We start from the raw sequence: 19,615 nt of genomic DNA, 5'->3' as shown, positions 1-19,615 counted from the left end.
CACACATTGGACAAAATATTGACAAGTAGATATTTCACACCTCACCACTGCAAGAAGTCTTTATCTGATCTGAATGTTTTAACTAAATGTAGCACATACTGTTCAAATCGGTATCTGTATCTGTCTTTTGCAATCGTTTTCTTATTCAAGCACTGCATACCTTACAAGTGACTTTCTTGTTATACATTCAATTTGTAATTTAACTGTATGATTAAAAAGCTCTGTTGACATTTTAATTTTTATTTCCATTTTCTGTGATAAATGAAAATGTGATAAATCTAATGTTATTCCAATGTAAATGTGTTTAATTTATAGCAGTGTGATTTTTCTGACATTTTTAGATTATTTAGCAAAGCCACATTTAAGCACTTGTGTAGAGGCAATATTTTCTTGTTTTTAAATGCAATTCGGCATGGATGGATGGATTGTCATGAAATTCTGAATTCATGCTGCCCAGTGGAAGAATCATCATGACTTTGGTGATCCCCTGACCTTTCCTCTAGTTCCACCAGCAGGTCAAAGTTTTAACTTATCGTGTGAAGTATCTCATGATTTAACTGATGTATTAGCACCAAATTTGATATTGACATTCATGGTCCCCAGAGGATGAACTTTAATAACTTCAATCAGGTCAGAATTTTGATTTGTCCAATAATTTGGTTTACGACCCAAATACCTATAACTAATAACATTCCCATCAACCTAAGATGGACTTTAGTGCTAATTAGCAAATGTTAGCATATAAACGAGCATCAAGCTCACTTAATATGGTGAACATGATGAACATTACCAGATATGTTTTACATTGTGAGCATTTTAGCATGCTGATGTTAGAATTTTGCTCAAAGCACCAGTGTGCCAGCCTCACATACTGTAGCTACTTGCATAGCTGTAGACTAGTCTGTTATATGACCATAGTAAATATTTGATTTTATTTATTTATCTTATAAAACAGTTTTCATGTTTATGTTATGCAACATGTTTAATTTCTCAGGTTTAACACACAGATCAGATCAGAAAAGATTTTTAGATTAAACTTAACTTAGTTAAAACTTTCATTTCACTGCTTTGCACAAAAAGCAGATTTTTGAAAGTGCACTTGTTGTAAATGGACATCTGTTTAGTTACTGTTTAGTAAGACAGAACCATTAAAGACTTTGGCTACACTTTTGTTTACCTCCACTGAGAAAACAATGGTGCAAAAAAGTTTGGACAACTGCAGACCCAATAAGGCCAATACAGTGACGCAATAGACATGAATAAAACATGAGCTGCGCTGCCTCCCCCCACCCCCATTTCATTTCTCTTGTCTATGTGGGAGAGGCCCAGTGGCAGGAATACTGACTATCCCTCTTAACTATTTGTCACCACCCTACGAGGAGTTAAACTGTGTCAGGGTCTGTAGTTAATCTTCTCTGTGCTCAGCCAGTGGCTTCAACCTGCTGCCCAACTTCCTCTCAGCCAGTCTGGAGCTCCTTTTCCCTGAACAGAGCAAACTTCATTCTAGAGATGAAAATATCTGTTGTGTCCAAGAAGCTGTGGAGCGTCCACAAACAGCTGGTTCTACTGCTTACTCCACTTCTGTTTCTGCCTTTACTTTTTACTCTACCGGAAAAGGTGAGCGATTTTAGACTCATGCTCACTTTTCACATGTGCAGTCATTTCCAGCATTTTGAATGAATAATGAATTGTGAAATTGATCACATGGAGGTTAAACACAACTGTCCTGCCTGTTATGAATACATGAAAAGAGTACAAGCATGATCTCTATATGTCTAAAAGAAGATTAATTCTCCATTTTCCATCATGTCAGTATTTGTTTTTATTTTTCATGAGCTATATCCACTAATTAGCATTAGTCAAAATATTCAGTCTTTTGTCCGAGATTGACTAAACACATAAAATTCAAATGTTCATTGTTTGATTACACTGTACCATTTGAAAAGTTAGTTAGTTAGAGCTCAAACAATTAGTCAATTAATTTTCTGTTTTTCATTTATCATCATAAGCTGAATAACATTGAGTTTTGGACTTTTGGTTGAACAAAACAAGATACATAGAAAAAGGCACCTTGGGGTCTGGGAAGTTGTGATTGACATTTGACAGGCTAAACGATTAATCAATTAAATAACTACATAATTGGCGGATCAAACAATAATATAAATAATCATTAGTTGCAGCCCTTGTCTCATCAGTCAAGTATTAATTTGCAATTATATTTATGTCACACAATACACCTATCCACATACCTTACATTATAATTTTATTTTTTATGGTAATACTGTAATCACTGACATTCCCAGGAACATACCGTATTGTGCGACATCATTATCTGTGAAAGACAATTATGTAGTTAATTTTCTCCTTTCTAATAGAACTTGGTTGAATGTTAACGACCACATGTTGCTTATCTTTTAGGAGGGAAAATGTCTTTACGTGGTAGTGCTGATGGCAATGTTTTGGTGCACAGAGGCCCTTCCTCTGGCCGTCACTGCAATGCTTCCAGTCTGCCTCTTCCCAACACTGGGAATTCTTCCAGCCAAGAAAGTCTGCCCTCAGTACTTCCTCGAAACCATTTTTCTCTTCCTCAGCGGTCTTGTGATGGCCTCATCCATCGAGGAGTGGGGCCTGCATCGCAGGATAGCCCTGAAGGTCCTTACTATTGTCGGAGTAAAGCCAGCTTGGTGAGAAAACTTTACAGGAAAGCCGATTTAAAGATAGGTCTGGTGATATTCTATATTTTTATAATTTTCAACTAATCTGAAAACTCAAAAACTTGAGCCTACTAGCAGGTATTGTCTGTGTAGCTAATGCCTGACACATCTTAGTCCTCTGTGCCACTGAGCTCCACTGTTGTCCCAAAAACTATTAAAAAATCACACTGGGTGATAAGTTCTTTTATTATTCCACATACACCTTCCTGCTGCCGATAATACACACTAGAACATCCCCAAAAAATACACAATTTACTCTTGTTTCACTAAGATTTGCTAAAAACTGTAGTGTACTGCTGTTCTAGGATATGTATATAAAAAAGAAAACAATATATTTGTGACCCATTTTAAAGAGTTACATCTTCACGCTTGTGGCTGAGAGCCACACACAGCAAGGGGAAGTCAGAAAGTGTTAAGAAATAGATTGTGGGTTTTGGATTTACTGGCAATAATAAAAATATAGAATATATTTTTTATAGTAAATAAATATAACTGTATCCTGTAATTGAGAGTGATCCTTATTCCAAAAAGAGCATCTTCCAAGCCAGCAGCATTGATAACGATGTTACTGATTTGAGCTTGTGGCTTTAATTTTTTTCCTAGGCTCATACTGGGAATGATGATGACCTCGTCCTTCCTGTCTATGTGGCTCAGCAACACTGCCACAACAGCCATGATGCTCCCTATTGCTAATGCCATCCTGGAGAGTCTGTTTGGAGACCTGGAGACCTTGAAAGAGAAGTGCAAGTCCTCAGATGATCCTGAGGTTGATATAATAAATGGTACATTGTATACCTGACCTTGTTTTAACAATGAATGAAATAACTATTATGTGAGAAAGGCGTTGTGATAAACCGACAGAGAACTATCAACAACTTTTAGGGTCTTTCAGCTCATCGTTTCAGTTTTACAGCCCGCAATTTTACTGTTATGGTTTATTCTCACTGAAAACATAGTGGAGCAATTAGCTGCTAGGAGCAAGATATTTTTCACAAGAGTTGGCGGCACCCAAAATCTGAGCTAAAAGACAGTGAAGTTTGAACTTACATAAGTGAGGTGACCAGAAACACGACTTCAAATTAATGATAATGTTGCTCCATATTTGCTGTATTTGTTCAAATAAGCAACTGTTATAAGGTGATTATATGTCAGAGCTTTTTCTGGTGACCCAAAATGACAAAAATTTATTTAAAAATAATTTTTCAGACACACCTTACAAAAATGTGTTCACAGACAACGAAGATGGTTGTTGTATTGTTTTAACCTCGTCCTCATGAGACTTTAATATGTAATCTATGGTGTGAACTTTGTACTGTTTTCCCAATACACGGAGTCCGCAGATACTAGTTAGTCAATATTCAAGTGGTAATTGATTGATGATGCTGGATGGACCTATTGTCATATATTAAATATATCAGAAGTACAGCCCCCCCCCCCCCCCCCCCCCCACCCAAGAGAGCTGAAACTCATCGTGACTCTATTCATAATACACGGAGAAAACTCTTTGCTTCACTTTCTTTTAGATCGGTCTACTGTAAACCTGCATTCACTGCCCTCAATGCCCTCGGAAAAACAAATGCTGTCAATAGATGGGTAAGAAAAACAATGAGATAATTTGACACACTCCTTCACCATTTCGTGAGCTTTGGACAGAGCAGTTTGCCCCTGTTTTATCTTTGCGCTAAGCTAAGCTAACTTCCATATTTATTGTACAGACATGAGATGGGTGTCAATCTTCTCATCTAACGCTCAGCATGAAAGTGAAGAAGCATATTTGTCCAAAATGTTTTTCTGGTTAACACAATCTCGTGCTAAACTCTTTTGATGTAAACAATCTCCTGGTGAGGTTCATGTACTTATCCACTGTTTATTTAAGGTAGTAATGTCTCTTAAAACTTCAAAAGGACGGAAGGGATGGAGCAGAGTGACATGAGGACATCTGAGGAGATACGATTGGAGTCGCAGTATCAGATGAAGGTGTGGAAAGGATTCTTGATCTGTATTCCTTATGCAGCCAGCATCGGAGGGACTGCCACGCTGACAGGCACCGCACCCAACCTCATCCTGATTGGACAGTTGAAAAGGTTATTTTTGTATTTTGTGCAAAAGTGAAAACTTTGCATCACAAAAACAATCCTTGTGCAGCAATTTTACAACGATTTCTTTGCTTTATACAGTTACTTTCCAGACTGCGACCTTATCAATTTTGGCTCTTGGTTTGCGTTTGCTTTCCCGCTCATGCTTCTCTTCCTGTTTTTGGGATGGATTTGGATTGCGTTTCTCTACGGGGGATTGAATACACGGTAATGTGGTGTCAGGCAGTTGCTCCTGCATCATATGATATATGATGTACTGATATCTTAATTTCTGGGCCAAATGTCATGGTGGTTTTATTTTCACATGAGGGAAAACGCCGTTAATTGTCAGAATTACCATTTTTGTTTCTCTTTGTGGAGTAATGTTCTTATTTGTCACATGCTGTGTTTTTATTTTATGCAGATTGTGCTTCAAGAAATATGACCAAAGAGCCCAGGCAGAGGTCAAAGCAAAGGCTCTAATAGAGGAAGATTACAGAAAACTAGGCCCCATAAAGTGAGGACTTGTGTATGTCTTCAAATCTCGTGCAATACAGGTGAATATGTACATTTTTATCACTGAGCTCATTACTGACTTTCGCTTTACATGCTTAATTTCAGCTTTGCAGAGGGAGCGGTCTCTTTCTTTTTTGTACTGTTTGCTGTTCTTCTCTTCACAAGAGATCCCAAATTTGTCACTGGCTGGTCTGTGTTTTTTAAAAAAGGGTAAGAAAGGCACACTTGATGAAAACATAAAGTAGGCTGCTTGTTGTAATAGTCTATACGTTGAGATGCCTGTCAATTATCTACAGTGGGGGGGGGAATTATTTGATCCCCTGCTGATTTTGTATGTTTACCCACTGACAATGAAATTATCAATCTATATTTTTAGTGGTAGGTTTATTTGAACAGTGAGAGACAGAATAACACAAAAAAAAAATGGCTAAAATGTTATAAATTGATTTGCATTTTAATGAGTGAAATAAGTATTTGACCCCTCTGCAAAACATGACTTGGTGGAAAAAGCATTGTTAGCAATCACAGAGGTCAGATGTTTCTTGTAGTTGGCCACCAGGTTTGCACACATCTCAGGAGGGATGGCGTCCAACTCCTCTTTGAAGATCTTCTCTTAAGTCATTCGGGTTTCGAGGATGACGTCTGGCAACTCGAACCTTCAGCTCCCTCTTTCTTTTCTTTGGGATTAAGGTCTGGAGACTGGCTTGGCCACTCCAAGACCGTAATGTGCTGCTTCTTGAGCCATTCCTTTGTTGCCTTGGCCGTGTGTTTTGGGTCACTGTCCTGCTGGATTACCCATCCACGACCCATTTTCAATGCCCTGGCTGAGCGAAAGAGGTTCTCCCCCAAGATTTGACGGTACATGGCCCCGTCCATCGTTGTCCTGTCCCCTTAGCATGAAAACACCTCCAAAGCATAATGTTTCCACCTCCATGTTTGACAGTGGGGATGGTATTCTTGGGGTCACAGGCAGCATTCCTCCTTCTCCAAACACGGCGAGTTGAGTTGATGCCAAAGAGCTCGATTTTGGTCTCATCTGACCACATCACTTTCACCCAGTTCTCCTCTGAATCATTCAGATGTTCATTGGCAAACTTCAGTCTTGTCCCTGATATCCTTGGACAGGTCTTTGGTCTTGGCCATGGTGGAGAGTTTGGAATCGGATTGATTGCTTGCTTCTGTGGACAGGTGTCTTTTATAGAGGTAACAAACGTGATTAGGAGCACTCCCTTTAAGAGTGTGCTCCTTGTTACCTGTATAAAAGATACCTGGGAGGCAGAGATCTTTCTGATTGAGAGGGGGTCAAATACTTATTTCACTCACTAAAATGCAAATCAATTTATAAAATTTTTGACAGGCATTTATCTGGATTTTTTGTTGGCATTCTGTCTCTCACTGTTCAACTAAACCTACCACTAAAATTACAGACTGATAATTTCTTTGTCAGTGGGCGAACGTACAAAATCAGCAGGGGATCATATAATTTTTTCCCCCACTGTATATCTGATAGTTATTCCATCCTCTTGTTGTCCTGTAGGTACGTCTCAGACGCAGTCACCGGCGTGATCATTGTGTCGATACTGTTCTTCTTCCCCTCGCAGAAACCTTCTCTGAGCTGGTGGTTCGACCCTCAAGGTCAGTGAGCTCTTAAACACACCGATTAATGTTTATAATGCATAATACTCTGATTTCAGCTCCAATTATCATCTAATCTAATCTCTTATTTTAATGACTGTGATAATCTAATGCAAGTTATGGTTATGGTTCAGTTACAATTCAAGTTTGATTAGATTTGTGTTGTAAAAAGGATCAAAGTGAGCATATCATCCATCAAATAGACATAACAAATGGAAACAACCAGTAAGTTAGGGGTTGCATCAGGCAAGTTAATGTTGATGACCATTTCTGGAATATTCAAAGACATTCAGTCAGTGTCTCTAGCACAGCTATTGCAAAAAGCTGAAAATAAGGTGAGGAATGTTAATAATGTAGATTAGAGAGTCTGAGGAAATTTCCAGTCTGGAGCTGAAACTACAGTTTCTCTGTTTCTGTGATTAGAATAATCTCTCAAAACTATGTTGTCACACTTTGGGGTTTTGTTTGTGTAAGCATGCGCACAAAGACACGTGTGCGCACAAGCGACTGTGTATATTATGTTCAGCTGGTCAAATAAACCACTGGACACGGAAAAAAAAGCAAATCCTGGGGATCATTCATCCCTCTCAATGTAGGTCAAAATTTAGAATAGAAGAAAATATAACTTTATTGTCTTCCAGAGTGGAAAATTCTTATCATCTCATCAAAATATTAAAAACATGGTAACAGAAAAACATCAATGTATTAAAGTTAAATTAATTATTAAATGAATAAAAAATAAATAAACTTTAAAAAAAGCATAAAACATGAAAACATAATACTTTTTGTAATGATTAAATTAATTAGAGCCTTATTGAGTGTTTCCCTCCATATTTTTCCTCAGCTTCAAATACTCCTTATGTCCCTCTCTTATCATGGAAGAAAGCCCAGGACTATGTTCCCTGGAATATCATTCTGTTGCTCGGAGGCGGCTTTGCTATGGCTAAAGGTTGTGAGGTAAACATGTTGGTACATACTGTGCACTGTTACTACAGTCATAAACGTATAGGTTATGAAGTAAGATTGAGTTTTTATGGTCTATCATGTTTTTTAAAGCAATAGTTGGACTTTTTGGAATGAGATGATCAATGCCAATCTCATGTTTGTATGATAACTGTGGAGCTACAATCAGCGACCTATTAGCTTAGCTTAGCATAAAGACTGGAAACAGCTAGCCTGCTCTATCCAAAGGTAACAAAATCCATTACTTTAACTATATTGTTATAGGTATCTAATTTCTTTAATTCATACAAAAACTGTAAAACTGGAATTTGTGTGTTGGACTATTTCTTGGCTGAGAGTAGTATCTTCCTGAGTCTCTGATGGTTTGGCTACCTCACAGCAAAGAGAAGACTCCATAACTCCCATTAAACAACAACTCGTCATTCTTACACTTTTTCGTTTTTGCTCAGTTTAAACATACAAGATATAGTGTGAAAGTGAGTGATACTATATCAATTTACTGTTTAGGAAAGTGAAGAAGTGTGCCAAAAAGTCTTGTTTGTTTCCTTCCATTATTACCTTTTTATTAACTATATAATGTAAAAGTTTACATGTCATAAGTCTGTGTAATAAATGTCTACTCTCTCCTTTTCACTCTGTGCTGCTCTGCTCTGCTGTTTGGTCCTGTTCTTCACTTTGCTTTGTTATGTGATTTGATCTTTGACACTTAACCCCGATCTTGTGGCTTTTGGCAGGAGTCTGGACTCGCCTCCTGGATCGGAGGCCACCTCCAGCCTTTGGCTGAGGTCCCTCCTGCTGCAGCTGTGATGTTGATCACTGCTTTCCTGGCCTGTTTCACTGAGTTTGCCAGCAACACTGCCACAATTATCATATTTTTACCTGTCATTGCTGAAATGGTAAGCTTGGTTGTCAACTTAAAGATATAGGTTAGACTCTTTTTAGCTGTGTGTCTCTGTTCATGAAATGACCAATCCTACACTATAGGAATTAAAATGTTTCACAAAGAGGCTTAAAATCCTGTGAAGTTAAGCAAGAAATTTCTTGTTTCCGTGGTTTCATATTTTGGCTTAAGGATGAATTTTCATATAGTTAATTGTTTGAGTGAGGTAAATATTACAAACTAATTAAAATGCATCATAGATTTTCCTGCAGTAATGAATAATTATAGCTGTGATGAACTGTGAAAGCCTGATAGTACACTTAAAGTTTTATATCAGTGTACAGTGTAACGCACTGATCAAGATGTCAGTTACAATACAATAGAATAATTGGAGGGCACTATCCAGTGCACTAATTGAGAAATGTATTACAGTGTCATATAGGTTGCCCTACATCTTGGAATATGTGTTGGCTACCACACACACTTTGGTCCGCCATCACATAGGCCCACAGCTGGTGTCCTTTTTATTTCTTTTGCCCCTCTGCAGCTGACCTCGTCCTGCATAATGTTGGTCAATGGCTTAGTAGGCTTGTTAAACTCTTGCACTAGATGTTCTTATGTTTGTAGACTGTTGGACATTAACTGCTGGTGTCAGTAATCATTATCTGGGGCTTTTGTATTTCGCAATGTTGCCTGTACTGCAAACTCAGAGAATCCGTTGCAGGATATATAGGAGGTTTAGTGACTGTGTCCTGAGTTCTCATTACAAAGTTTTTACCAAATTAATCGTTAAATAATTAGTAGTAAGTAAGTAGTAAGTAAAGTAAGTAAATTAATAGTCTCTATGAAAGCTGTTAATGGTGGATTATCCAGTGTAACAGGGAAACTGATTCTGGAAAGAGAATATGTTGCTTTTAATCAGTCTAGGTGTATTTTCTTAACTAGGTGAGCTGTTATAAAAATCTTTGTTATTTGGTGAATTGACCATTTAAACCACCTCTGATTTTAACTCAGATAAAACTGTGTTTTTAGCAAAGCTGGCATCATGGCTTTAGACACAGACTGAAATATCTCAACAGCTATTGAATGGATTGCCATTACATGTTGTACAGAAATTCATTTTCCCCAGAGGATGAAGTCTAATGGCTTCAGTGATTCCCTGACTTTTCCTATAGCACCACTGTAAAGTCTGTGGCCTTGAGTAAAATGTCTAAACAACTACTGGATTGATTGCCACAAAACTTTGTTCAAACAATCTTGTTCCCCTCATCATGAATTGTACAAACTTTGGGGAACTTTTCATTTAGTGCCACCAACAGGTCAGAATTATAATTTGTCCAATTCCTATTATGACAAAACTTTCCTGCAAAACTAATGACATTCCCATCAGCTTTATCTGTACTTTGTATTATTAGCAAATGTTGCTAACACGCTAAACAAGGATGTAAAATATAATACCTGCTAAATGCCACCCATTTAGAATTGTATTTGTGAGCATGTTAGCATGCTGATGTTAACATTTAGGTCAGAGCACTGCTGTCACTGCCTCAGAGAGTCAATAACATGGCTGTAGACTTTTAGCTTATTCAGCTTATTTGATGTAATTTTTTCAAGAGACATTGTAAAACAAAAGGCAGTCCCTTTATGCCTGCATCACATTACATTAAATGGAAGATCCTAGATGTCATGTGTGTCACTTTCCCTGCAGCTGAGCCCAATATATTTAGTTTCTTTGGATACCATAAGATATTGGCTAGAATATAAAGGATATATAAAATAACTTTGCAATTATGGTGGAAAGCTGTGGAATAAAGCTGTCCAGCACATAGCTTATGAAATTCATCCATCCATCCTATCCTAAAAATTTGCTGGTCTTTGTTTTTTCTTTGTCTCTGTAGGCCATTCATGTCTCAGTGAACCCTCTATACTTCATGATACCTGCAACAGTAGGATGTTCATATGCCTTCATGCTGCCAGTGTCCACGCCACCCAACTCCATCGCCTTTGCGTCAGGACATCTGATGGTCAAAGACATGGTAAGATCCTCACATCAGAGCTTGATGCTAAAACATATTGTTAACTTTCACCGCCTGTCCTCATGTTTTCTGTTCCTGTTTTCTTAGGTGAAAACTGGCTTTGTCATGAACATCCTGGGTGTCCTCTCAGTCTCTCTGGCCATGAACACTTGGGGCGTTGCCATGTTTAACTTGAACACATACCCAGAATGGGCTCACCCCATCAACAAGTCTGCTCTTGTGACTGATGTACACTCTTCATCTGTGCAGTCACTCAATGCCACGCTCTGATCGCTCACCCAATCTCATGAGTGTGAGCATGGAGGAAGTATCATAAGGTTGTATAAAGATTTAACACTTAACAGGGACAAATGTCTGTCTGTAGATGCCTACTCTATGTCACTTAAATGTCATAACAGTCTGGGAGCTTCAGCTGTTACCCGTTAGGATGAATTTATGTTATGTTTATAACACTCCAGTGTCTTTTTAGGCTCTCAAGAGTCAAGGACTCATGCTGTGAACTGTTACTTTTGACACACTCCAAGTCACCATGTTCCAAAAAATTAAAAACAAGCTAGATTATTTTTCTCTGCCTTCTTAAAACTGGACAGGAGAGGCATTTAACCTCAACAACAACAACAGCCAGAGCTCTGAAGAGTCTTTTGAGCTGTTTGTATCAATGCTACTATAATGACCTCTGCTGGAAGACTGAGCGAGACCTATGTGAATAATTCTTCTAAAATATATATTTTTGGTTGAAATCAAAGTGATCATGTTACTTGTTTATGTATTATATGGCACACATTTGGTTGCCACAGGCATAGCACATAAATAATGTTTTCTACTTTAGAGTATCAATCCTGCGTAAAGAAAGTGTAAATTTTGTTACAAAGTGATTTGCGTTCATTTAACTGCTGTTACAAATAAATTGTTTGAGTTTGATTTATGATAATTTAGTTGCATGTGGTCCCTGTATTTGCCTGTATAAGCGTAGATAGCAGGTTTATTGTATTTTTAACAGTTTCGGAGTGCAATTCACTTTTACACCACTATCATAAATACAATACAAGTCTCACCTCGACCCAATGTGCAGTTTACACCTGGCTATGACTGTGAAAACAGGCTGACTTGGCTTATTTTCAAAAAGTACCGAGTCAACAAGTTTGGTAACACAGCCAAAGATTAAGCAAGTGCAACAACACAAGACATAGAAAGCCAGCTAATATTACTTGTTAATAGTTTTTCATCTGTCTTCCAGCCTTGTATTATTGCGAAGTCTCGCTAATGACTAAAAGCCATATTTACTCTTGTCCGGCCTCTTGATTGATCACAAGCTACCTTCATCAATGTCTTCTTCGGTCTCAGTGCCTTTGTTGTGATATTTGTATTGAGAATACAGAGTGAGCTTCTTCTTATAGCTGAAGACTCATATTTGGTGTTGTGTGACGTAGTGCCATAAAGCACTGAGCACTTCTCGCGCCAGAAAGATTCACCATTCTCCCTATTATAAGTCAGTGTACCATCAAAATGATTTTTAAGCAGTTATTCTAAAGATTTAAGATAATAGTTACATAATGTTGCTTTAAGAAAAGCATCTTGTTATCAAAATATTCACAACGGATAAATTGTGTAAACCTCAGTCCGCAGGTTAAGATTAGCTGTAGCTGTGTTGATGCAGGTTTAATACACATTTTGGCCTCTGCACACAAAGAGTCAGAGAGAGCATGCACTTGTAAATTCCTTGAAATGCTTGTTTGGTGTAGTAATCTGTCTGAAGTCACAAGGCCCGACCATAATGGTTAACTTGTGCAAGACTGTGGTGGTTACTGAGTGCCAGCAGGGTCAGTGTAACAGGTCCTGTCGTGTCTGTTGCAAAACTATAAAGTGCTCAACCAAAAATACAAACAATTTTTTGAAAACATGCAGTTGTGTCTCTGTTCACAACATCTCAGTCAACACGTTCTGTACCTACAGAGTGTCTTCTGGAAAAGGTATTTACATGCCACTGTATCCTGGTTTCTATGAGAGTACAGTATTCCAGGTTGCATATTCAGGTTTCTCAAAATTGGGATAAGGCCTTATCCAGGTTTCTAAAACCAGGATATGGTGTTTACATGTGTAACACATTACCAGGATAGCCTACCTCAAAAACCAGATCATAACCCAGGATACTTGTGCCCATGTAAACGCACTCACTGCCCCACATGTCAGGAACAATCAAAGTACCAGCAAAGAACAACAACTCACCATAGAATGTACACAGTAATTCATCTACTAAGCCTACACAGAGTCCACAAAAGTAAAAGGATTAAAATAGCCCACAACATTTAGCATAACAGTACTTCAGCCTGTTCCACTTTAAACTACTGTAAATCATAAAATGTCTCAATTATACTCACTAATGGTAAAACATTTTTTCTGCCTTACATTATCATTTTTCATTAGTTGTATGCCATTTTGCAACATAGTAATACAGTAGAGACCTTATTTATGTAATGTTTCAATATTGAGCTAGCTTAGTATGATGTGCTATGATGAAGTGGCTCATGCCATCCAGAAAGCTAGTACACCAGGGCTTGACATTAACTTTTTTGCTCACTAGCCAATGTGGCCAGTGGTTTTCCAAAGTTACAAGTCACGCAGCATTTTCACAAGCCACATTTTTGTTGTTGGAAAATTGAGTTTTATATGATTAAAGTTCATGGTGGTGCAGTGGTTAGCACTGTCGCCTCACAGCAAGAAGGTCTGTGTGGAGTTTGCATGTTCTCCTCATGTCTGCGTGGGTTCTCTCCGGGTGCTCCGGCTTCCTACCGCCGTCCAAAGACATGCAGCCTAGGTTGATTGGTGACCCTAAGTTGTCCTTAGGTGTGAGTTGTTGTCCATGTGTGGCCCTGCGATGGACTGGCGACCCGTCCAGGGTGTACCCTGCCTTTCGCCTGATGTCAGCTGGGATTGGCTCCAGCCCCCATGCAGGATAAGCGGTTGACGATGGCTGATTAAAGTTGACTATGGTGTGCCAAAATGTACTATCAATAGCTCAGATAAGGTTGTGTGTAAAGCTCCTTTTTTTGAAAGGATGTAGCTTATTAAAATAAACATGAGAGTAGCTTCTTATTGTAAATAATGAAAGTGCTGCATGGGTGTAAAAAAATTGTAAAGATAACTGACTTTTCAGAAACACCATTTATAAAAAGCTGTAAATACTGTAATACAGACTAAAAAATGATCTGCAAAAAAGAAACAAGAGCAAAGAACAAATTATTTTGTCTAAAAAAAAAAAATCCACAACTAAGGCAAAAGGATTAAAACTTTATGTAGGCCTATATCATTGTTGTGCACTTTTGGATTGTTTGTTTTGCATCTACATTTCCTCAGAACTGTGATTGGATTTATGTTCATGAAATGCACACAATCATTGATTAGCCACTTGTATGTCCAACCTAATTAGATTATTATGATTAAGTAATCATAGTGCAACCAGTTTTAATAGCTGATATATTTACAACCTAACTAGTCTCTAGTTTCAACTTTACACCCTAAATTAGGAGAGAACATACATATCTGGTACAACCCAGTGTAGTTACTTGGAATGCTGTTGGCTATTGTCAACACATTGTCACGGATTTGTGTGGTGAAGCAGGTTGGAGGACCCAAATGCAGGACGCAAGGCAAAGGAGGTACAGTTCAAGGGGTTTTAATAAACAAAGAAAGGCGAGCACACTTACAAACTGAGTGGCTGATGACCAAAAACAAAGGTTGTCCAACAGAAATTCAATAACGAGCAGGGAAACACGACAAGTGAGGCTGATGACACGAGAACATACTGCAACACAGGGTAACAACATACAATGACCCAACAAAGACAAGACAGAAACACTAGGTATATACACACAGGGACTAATGAGCAGGGCGGGAGCAACACAGGTGAAAGACATGAGGCTAACTGAGGCACAGGCAGGGAGAGAGAGAGCAGGGGAAAACAGAGACAGACATGCAGAGGGATCACTGGGGTAACAGACATGACAAGGGTTACCGAACACTAGACGACAGACAAGACAGACCCCCAAAACCCAATAGACCAAAATAACGCTAACTAAACACAAAAGTGCAAAACACGGCATGGCAGACAGGCAGAGTGTGACACACATAAGCAGACAGCTAGTGTCTGTAAGCTATTCTTCTGTTTATGTAAGTTTTTAATATTTCACATTTGCTTTGGCAATGTAAACGTCTGTTTAGCATAGCATAAAGCCCAACTGAATTGAACTGGAATAGTAACTAGCTTGGTTTGGCTGAAACAAGAAAACATAGGAGGCAACTGTTTTTTCCCCATTAGTTACTTAGGTGGAAAATGTGCCTCAGTCAACAGTTTTATATTCGTGTGACAAACTGGAGGAAAGTGTAGACAACAGGAAATGAGCCTGAATACAGCAAAATAGCTAGATTTCCTCCCTTCATCTACTTAAGCATTGTGGTGTCAAGCTCATAGGTCAAGCTGGAGGAGGATTTGAATAAATTATGTGTGATCGCACTTGCATCAACATAACTTAGTGTGTGAGCTGAGTGAAACAAATATTACTAATTACACTCTTAAACTGCATTTTTGGTTAGAGTGACCAGTGTCACATTAGGTGTGTGTGACTGCTTCATGCCTCTGCATATGATTTTGTGTCATGTATGGTTTACATAGGGAACAGATGTCTTTTTCCCTCGTGGGAACTTGTTGACAACCCACAAACACCAACATGACAGTGACTGGTCAGAGAAGTTCCTCTTTTAACCTTCACAGTCCTCCTTCACACACTTCCCACTCCTGCTTTTCCTTAAACTCATAATTTCACAGAGAGAATGAAGTTCATCACAGATAATATTATAACTCCTATCAGGTAAGAACTGTAATTTATTTTTGAAGTAAGCCTTAATGGTCTGTCTATCTATTTATCTATCATCATGGAATTAAGAAAATGTTCAGGTTAACTATGGCTTTATTGCCAAGAGTTACTATATGAGAAGGTTAATAATACCACTCTCAAGTCTGTTAGTTTAATATGAAGCTGGATCCAGCAGCCAGTTAGATTATCTTAGCATAAAGACTGAAAACGGGAGTAAAGAATAATCCACCTACCAGCACCTGTAATGCTCACTAATTATCACATATCTATCATTAATCTGTATAAAAAACTAATTGTAAAAATTTGTGGCTTTACATATTGAATTGACTGATTTTAATTAATTTTAATTTCCAAATCTAACTCTCAGCAAAAAGCAAAAAGGTGTGTTTTCCAATATGTCAAGATATTACTTGTATTTTTTCTCCTCAGGAGCAGAACAAGATCTTGCAGACAGGCTCTAAAATCTGTCCTGCTTTATCTCTGGGATGTTTACTCTGCACCTACAACTGTTGGCAGAGATGTCCTGACTCTACTGTCTCTCTGTTTCATGCTCTCAATCATCACTGGTGGACTGCTTCATCACTGGCTGTCAAATATTCTGAAATACAACCACCAAGCGTCTGTTCAGACCATCTGCATCTACAGCGTGGCTATGTTTCTTGTCTCGTTCCTGTGTCATCCTCTGCGCTGTGTGCTGACCATGATTCTGCCCACAGTCTGCACCAAACAGGGACGTAAACTCCTCATCTCAGCCTCTGTCATGATTTTAGTTTTGAACGTTGTCCCTAATATTACCGTTAACGTAGGGGTCGTCGCACGCATCCTGAAGTGCACCGCTGAGGGCTTCACAAAGACTTTATTAAACTCATCCGAACCTTTGAACCAAGCAAAGCGAGACCTTGTTGAGGAAACCATCAAAGTCAAGAGGGAAGACTTGAGCATTGTCACTAACTTGAGGAAATTAGATCATTTCACACATGTTGATGTGTCAGAAGTCAAAAGCAGATTTACTAAGATGATTGGGCAGATAGAGGTCAACTTTTCACATGCCAGGAATCTGCTAAAAGAATATAAACTGCTGTCAAACCGAATCCTTGCTGCCATTTTTGTTGCTTTACTAATCTTTGAATCTGCACGCTACTTGAAATCTTATCTGACATCAGTCAAGTTTGATAATGGCTATGTCTCCAAAGAGTGCCTCCAAAAAGCAACTCATGCTGGTAACAAAAGGCTAGCTAAAAATAAAACCTATCCCACAAGCTGCAAAATAACAAGTCAGGAATGTGCCTCCTGTTTCATAGAACTAGTTGTAGTAACATTATATTTCATTGCAATAGCTTTAATAGTAGCTTTGGATCATGTTGTGTATCATGTCGTTCAGGTGATTGTGCCGTGGCTACTGGATTTCCCACCGACATCTGCCAGCATCAGTGTCAGTTATAAGGTAAGACAGCACACAAACTGCTTCACCACTTCAGCTCCTTTTACACCTGCAGCACTTGCTTCCTTGCTCTTAAGGTTTTCATCTATTTGCTTGCTTGTTGTCTTAAAATCTCCCGATAGGTCCAGTGGTTCCCCCCTGCTTTTTGTATTATCCCACAATCCTGTGTCACACGGGAGCTCACAAACTTCCACAGGGATTACAAGTGGACCTTCAACCCCGAGCCATCGCTCTGTAATGTGACAACTTCAAACCCGAACCTGGGAGTCACACTCTTGCTGGGATGTCTCTGGCTGATGAGCTACACTCTGGTGTTCCTCGAGGTGTACGCCAGACGGCTGCGCAGGAAAATCTCTGCATCCTTTTTCAGAAAGCAAGAGGAGAGGAGGATGGCTTACTTGATTAAGAAAATTCAAGAGAAGCAGACTAAAAAAAGAGCCCATTTCCGTTGAGTTATCCCGTTGGTGAACTTTCACTGTTGTTTCACAATGCTTGTCTTAGTTTTCTGTTGATGTTTTTAGCCATGCTAGCAGAGTGGCTGTAAGGATTGCAATGATGGTCTGTTCAGACAGACAGAAATATTTCAACAACTGTTAAGTTGGATTGCCTTGAAAGGTTGTACAGACATTTATGGTGCCTGGAGGATGAACTCTACTGACTTTGTTGATCCCCTGACCTTCCCTCTAGGGCCATCATGAGTTTCACATTTAGGTTGTTAGGGAAATCTTTCAACAAATTTTGTATGAATTGCCATGAAGTATTCACATTACACGCAGGATGAAATGTACTAACTTCAGTTTTATTAATCAGGTGAAAATGTTTATTGTTAATTATTCAATAGCCTACTTTATTAGTGGTTAGTTTATGACCAAATACCTGCAAAACCAATCACATTTCCTTCAGTTATACTTTGTGTTTAGTGCTGATCAGCAAATGTTTGCATGCTAACACGTTAAAATAAGATGGTGAACATGGTCAAGATTCTGCAAGTACAGCCTCACAGGGCTGCTACAGCATGGCTGAAGAGTCTCAGGCTTGTTTTTGTGTTCAGGTTTGCATCGTATCAATCAGTGTGCTTGTGCTGAGTTCCTGTTTTAGCAAAACATAAACTGAAGACAGAGCATCCTGTGTATGAGTTACTGTAACAAGACCTTTTCCTGCACAAGCGTGTCACCACTCGAGATCATCCTCTTCACACTTAAAGCTGATGTGGTTTTAAAGACGTACCATCAAACATGCTCAATCTGCACCCACTCTGTATGTTTGACAGAAAAAAAAAGGTGTTTTTTTCACACAAAGGTCACAAAGCAAGTGTGTATATTTTTCTGTGTCTACAATATTGTTTTTCCTCCCTTGTGTGGTTCAGTATAAATGTGTCATTTCTTGTGGGGCGGATTTTACCCCTCAGCCCCACTAGATGCCACTATGAGGCTTTGGACAGATGCGGACAGAGAATAATGAAGTCAGGAAATGAACAGAAGTAGATTGGATCTTTTTTTGAATATTGTATTGGCCTAGATAACTTTAATAGATTAAATAAATCTGTTTCATACACACATCCACATAATAAGTGTGCCCTTACAAAAAAAAATAAAAAATCACTTCTGTTTTCTGAAAAAGTCACAGTTTGCATGTCATCAGTACACTCCTACCAAAACACTCCCATGAGGCTTCGGGAGTTTATATTAAGACATCATCCGAGAATAATAATAGATTACCTCATTATCATCTATTTATAACCGTGACTTTTTGTCCACTTCATGATTGTCTCAAAATTCAGCAGCCTGTGTAAAGATGATGCCTTATAGTTGGTCCAGAAAAGATGAATTATTCATATTTTCTGTTACTTTGAATTCTCACATCAGTGTGCTGCTTACTCTCTCTCTCTCTGTGTGTGTGTGTGTGTGTGTGTGTGTGTGTGTGTGTGTGTGTGTGTGTGTGTGAGCTATGGGCTTTTTCTCATTGGAAATGCAGTGAACTGAAGCACACATTATTCTTAAAATGTAAATAAAATGTATCTGTGAGCATCCACTTTTTCCATTTCATTTCTCCTTAAGTAGCTTTAAAGTTACAATGTGTAAGATATGGCCAGATACTAACTAGACTAATATTGTCAACAGAATGTGAAGAGGTTCTGGAAGACATTCTGTATCAGTTTGATCCAGCTCTTCAGTGAAGTTATATGATGTTCACACTTAAAACTCCAGACTTAAATAGAATATGATAGATATCTTTAATTTTATTTACATTTCCCAAAAATTCAGCCTGGCATGTTTGGTACCTTTGTGAACTTTGGGGTTTCCACAAGAAAGTAAAATAAATGTCTTTGGGAATTAAAACATTTCTGATGCACAGCAACAACTGGGCCACCTGCGGGTATGAAGCGTGTGCATCGCTGAAGATGAGCAGACTAATCATTGCATTTGTTCAGACACAGTAACGGACAGACTTCTTAGCATCACTCAATTACTTGGACAAAACCTG

General features: G+C 38.6%; 2 protein-coding genes across 2 annotated transcripts; both read left to right on the top strand.

The window, feature by feature from the left end:
- The first annotated feature begins 1,543 nt into the window (after positions 1-1,543).
- On the top strand, positions 1,544-11,677 carry slc13a3 (solute carrier family 13 member 3). Its single transcript, XM_046056600.1, has 13 exons — positions 1,544-1,617; positions 2,419-2,684; positions 3,318-3,496; positions 4,238-4,307; positions 4,619-4,798; positions 4,892-5,017; positions 5,214-5,306; positions 5,411-5,515; positions 6,843-6,940; positions 7,785-7,897; positions 8,638-8,799; positions 10,682-10,819; positions 10,907-11,677. The coding sequence occupies exons 2-13, from the start codon at positions 2,449-2,451 to the stop codon at positions 11,087-11,089; spliced, it is 1,683 nt and encodes a 560-aa protein (XP_045912556.1). The 5' UTR covers positions 1,544-1,617; positions 2,419-2,448; the 3' UTR covers positions 11,090-11,677.
- Positions 11,678-15,646: 3,969 nt separating this feature from the next.
- LOC123974663 (osteoclast stimulatory transmembrane protein) lies at positions 15,647-17,583 on the top strand. The gene is given in 3 exon segments (XM_046055499.1): positions 15,647-15,692; positions 16,107-17,134; positions 17,254-17,583. Coding segments are annotated over 3 exon segments (1,404 nt in total).
- Positions 17,584-19,615: the final 2,032 nt, after the last annotated feature.

Source organism: Micropterus dolomieu, linkage group LG08 (genome assembly GCF_021292245.1).
Source record: "Micropterus dolomieu isolate WLL.071019.BEF.003 ecotype Adirondacks linkage group LG08, ASM2129224v1, whole genome shotgun sequence".
NCBI classification, from domain to species: Eukaryota; Metazoa; Chordata; class Actinopteri; order Centrarchiformes; family Centrarchidae; genus Micropterus; species Micropterus dolomieu.
Note: the sequence above shows the minus strand (reverse complement) of the source record. Positions and strands in the feature narration are given on the sequence as shown.